Genomic DNA, 4858 nt, shown 5'->3' with positions numbered 1-4858 from the left:
TAGATCTTGATTCATCACATAGAGACAAGTTTTATGCAAAAATAAAATATGATGTATCATTCAATTAACAGATTGAATACTTACATCAAATGTCTGAGTAAACCTTTAATTCTTTCCTCTAAAGTGAATGTTCTCACTTATTGTAGATCCCTTAGCAAGACGCCTTCTCCTTGGATCTCCATCTTTTTGATAATTGTTTTGCCTTTAGGAATCACTCATATGCCTCCATGAATGACCTTGGAAAATTAGGCTTGTGGGAGCTTCCATTAGATGAGAACATAAACCCTAATTTTCTAAAGAGAGAAAATATATTCCTTTTTTCCTTCTACTCAAAATCACCCCTAAAATATACATAGACCATGTATATTTATAGGCAATATAAAGGTAAAGAAAATGAAACAACTAATCCTTCTCAATCTCTAATTCACATGTCTCAAATCTAATATGATTCCAATATCAAGTTGGGCTATGAGTGAGAATCCTTTGGGCTTATTATTTTATTGGCTACAATGAATTAATAATTGGCCCGGTCCATGGACCCAATTCAATCAATTCATAAATTAATTTATACTCCACTAAAAGAAATTAATTGAACTCCAATTAAATAATAAATAACTTCTAAGTCAATATTGCACTTTGACTCCTCTATGCGTAATTAATTATCGGATAAATAAAGCCATCAATCCGACTACTTAATTAATATATTTATTTTGATACCTTTGATTATTTCTGGCTCGATCACAATAAAACATTAGTTTGACAAAAATAATAATTTAAATAAATAAATATATAATAAATCATTTTGTCTCAAAACACACGACGGCCTTCGAATTTACTTTGTGATCAACCATAATCAATACAAAATAAATACAAATAGCAATGATGCAAATATCGAAAATATAACCCTCTAACTATTAATTACACAACCACCCAAAGTGTCGGTTTAAGGATCCCGAAGAATCCGCCGAACAAATCAAAGTAATTATTAATTAATAAAAGAGTCTATAATTTTCTCATACTTAAGAGTCAAATGCCATGACGGTGATAGGGAGCAATTGCATACAACGGCTCTCGCAATATATCTCAACCTAATGCGGATCTAGTTCAAATCTTAATTAATTATGAGTCCATCTATAATTACCGACTATGAACCATTTATGGTTACTATTTATATATCATGCATTAATTGCCATCACATACATATATATAAATATCTCTTGTAATTAAATAGACACTATCAATTCTATAATGAATCGAAATATAATATATTGAATTCGCCAATTATATAAAATATAAATATTTCAAAAACGTCAGGAACATATGTTACTTTAATCCAAACAGGAATTTGCTATGCCAGGGCATATAAATCCCAACAGTTATATGATATATCTTCAAGAAATTGATACAATTAACTGGTTGTGCGACGTTAGTGGTGAAGTCATACCCCTAGCTCTCTCTCACTCTCTATTTTCTACATCGTATTTGACAAACTTATTTTACACAAGTCCCTTGGGTCTGACACCCTTACAAGTAAACCCTATCTGCAAAGATTTGTACACTTGCGAGTGGTACATATAAAGCTCACAACACTCACTATCTATTTTGGGAGGTAAAAAAAATTTCAACGGGCCACAAAACCCTTAATAAATAAAACATTTATTTTGAAACAACAAAAATAGAAAAATTAAATATTTATTTTAGAACCATGGGAATATATTTTATCATATTGTTAAGATATATATATATATATATATATATATATATATATATATATATATAACCAGACGTGACTTAGACGTGTCTAGAGAGTCGTGTGAAATAAATAATTACTTTTGCTTATAAGAGAGATTCCAATTTGGAGTATAGCCTTTGATGCGGTTTTGGGGTCAAAGTTTGACTTACATTAATTTATATATCAACAATAATTGTTATTTTTATTGATGCCTTCAAAGTATGCGTACCAACTGGCAATGACAACACACTTCAAAGTATGCAAACCCACTGGCAATGACAACGCACTTACAAAGACCCTCTGCCTTCTCGCTTTCTTAGCCCCAAATACCACCGAGTTGGTCTAATCTACCTTCTTTCTCTGGAGCTTCAAATTCTAGCTCTGCTTGAGCTCTGCGTCTCTGTTCCTATCAATTTTTATTTACTATTTACTCAGTGGCCACAAGATCAGCAATATTCATCGACAATTCTTTCTTCTTCCTTTTTTGAAAAGTAATATTCATCGCCATTTTATAGTTCTAGCTGCCTAACTGCCATTAATTACAACTCATAATAACAAGTTAGGATGGATAATGTTCAAAGGTTGAATGCTCATGCTCAAGATGGAAATATCGAAGGGTTGTGCGCAGTGATTGGGGTAGATCCACATGTATTGGAGGGCATTGATAAGATCCCATTTGTTGAAACTCCTCTTCACGTAGCTGCTTCTGCTGGGCAAGTCCATTTCGCCATTGAAATTTTTAGCTTAAAGCCATCGTTTGGTCGGAAGCTAAATCCAAATGGACTAAGCCCGTTGCACCTGGCTGTCCCCTCTGGCCTGGCTGAGCCATTGACACGAGCACAACAAGCTGAAACTGCAATACGGCTCATAAACATTGACAGGGAGCTCATCAGAGTCCAAGGGAGGGGGAGGATGACTCCATTACATTATGCAGCTGAAAGAAATAAATTCGATCTTCTGGCGGAATTTCTGTGCGCTTGCCCATTATCTATCGAGGATTTGACTATTCGAGGTGAAACTGCTTTGCATGTTGCTGTGAGAAATGGTAGTTTTACAACTTCTGAAGTCATTTTGGGATGGCATCGAAAGATCGATGAACGATTTAACTGGACATATATACCTTACCAGTTTTTACTGCGAGAAACCTACAAAGGGGTGCTAAGATGGAAGAACGAGGATGGAGACACTGCATTGCATATTGCAGCATCCACTAACCAACCTAAGGTTTGAAATTCTCCTTCTCTTTAATTTTCTCAGCTTTTGAATTTAGTGTGTGTGTGTATATATATATATATAATTCATTAATTTATATATAGTCTATTGGAGACTGATTAATCCATTTTTGGGACTGTATATATATATATATATATTCAGGATGTGAAGTTGTTGATGAATAGAGTATACATGAATGATAAGAATTTACAGAATTCGACCCCGCTTGATTCAGGTTACCAACACCAAGAGGTGAAAGATATTTTAATGAGTGCAGGAGCTTCAAGAGGTGCAACCATTAGTAATTCGTCGGCTAGTACTAGTCTAGCAGACTTTATGAGTGACAGTTTGTTCCATGTTCTGCACAGGGGCTTGTCAGGCGACATGGGTAATGTGGTACTAGTGGTGGCTGTGCTCACTGCAACTGCTACCTTCCAAGTTCCACGCACTGGCATGACTACAATTCTTGGACACAGAATAATCGCACGTTCAATTATGCTCGACATTGCCCTGGTTTTGAACTCAGTAGCATTTTTCTCCTCAGTAGGAGTGATAGCTTTTACTCTCCGAAATAGCTTTGTCACTCAGTTGCTGAAACTATGTCTATTTTTTGTGACATTAACGTACCTCTCTTTGGTGGCTTCCCTAATATCAACGGCTGATGCTATTGCTCCTCGTGTTGCCTTCGGTATGTGTGTCTGTGTGTACTTTTCAGTTCTTTATGCGGCCATCGTACGCAGGGTTTTCCAGTCTAAAAGTCAGATCATGACTTTCTCAAAAATATCAATTGGCAGGTGTAATCCTTCTGGCTTCTTTGAAATGCGTCGCCAAATTGTTGGTTGGTAATTAAGGTAATAATAAATATTCATGCTAACCCAGCGTGAATATAAGAACCAAAAAAAGTAGTGCGATCATGTCATCCATCTATTTTCAAGAATTGCAAATACGTGGAGGAGTGATTAAAAATAAAAATAAAAATAAAAAATGCATTCGTGTGATAGGATCATAGGAGTGTAAGCAATGTGTTTATGATGGGTAGTGTGTGACTAAAGGGGAGTAACACTTCTGTGTAATCAAAGAAAATTGTGTGGTTTTAATGGTGATAATGGAAATTCGCAGTATAAAGTTTTTGCCTCAAGTTTTCTCTAATTGAATTTAGCCCGTCCTACTTTGTCCTAGTTACATGTTGAAGGAATTTTTGACCTTCATCCTTTGCATTCTTTATACATGACGTATTCCTTTAATGGAGGCTTGAAATACATGATTAACAAATCTATTGCAGAGGATTCATCCACCGTACTCCATAGAATGTAAATAGTTCGTTACCTTTTTGTACTAATTGCAGTTACACCTTCCACTTTCTAAAAATTTAAACTGTTATTATAAAAGGGTGTAACTTAAATGATTTATATATTACCAAGAAAAAAATCTTTAATGATATGTATCTCATAAATTAACCATTATTATTATTATTATTATTATTGTATTTTATTAAAACCTTAATTACTTAACCCGAGTGGAAAGAATATATATAGCTAGTTACAAAAAAAGATGCCTTCAGAAATGCAGCTTCCAATGCAATAGCTGCGCTTTTGCAGTGTCTGTGAACAATTAGGAGCGGGGTCTTCTCATTTTAGTGCTTAAATTATTTATGGGTAAAATGTTCGGGCACCCTTCTACACACAGATTAAATTAGTGAATAAAACCCCAAGTCTTCCCTTGACGTTTGGTTGACTTTTTCGATCATTCCGTTCTGTTAGTTGACCGTCAGCCATGTTAAAAGCCAATTAATTTTGAAAATGATGTATCAAAGCTACCGTGCTTGTGTCCTCAATTAAAAATGGATCAACTCGCTCGAAATGAGTTAATCCAATTAAAACCCATTTGATGCCATGGACGGGCATCTTCATTTCT

At 34.8% G+C, this 4858-nt stretch overlaps 1 protein-coding gene across 1 annotated transcript; it reads left to right on the top strand.

Annotated features, from left to right (window-relative positions):
- Positions 1-2296: 2296 nt before the first annotated feature.
- Positions 2297-2962, top strand: LOC132301512 (ankyrin repeat-containing protein BDA1-like). The gene has a single exon (XM_059798760.1). The coding sequence runs from the start codon at positions 2297-2299 to the stop codon at positions 2960-2962; it is 666 nt and encodes a 221-aa protein (XP_059654743.1).
- The last annotated feature ends 1896 nt before the right edge of the window (positions 2963-4858 follow it).

Source organism: Cornus florida, unplaced genomic scaffold (assembly GCF_030987335.1).
Source record: "Cornus florida cultivar Cherokee Brave unplaced genomic scaffold, ASM3098733v1 CherokeeBrave_3.0.0_Hap2_Chr03, whole genome shotgun sequence".
NCBI lineage: Eukaryota > Viridiplantae > Streptophyta > Magnoliopsida > Cornales > Cornaceae > Cornus > Cornus florida.
Note: the sequence above shows the minus strand (reverse complement) of the source record. Positions and strands in the feature narration are given on the sequence as shown.

Coding starts and splice junctions, on each gene's coding strand:
- LOC132301512 (XM_059798760.1), top strand. CDS start 2,297: ATGGATAATGTTCAAAGGTTGAATGCTCATGCTCAAGATGGAAATATC.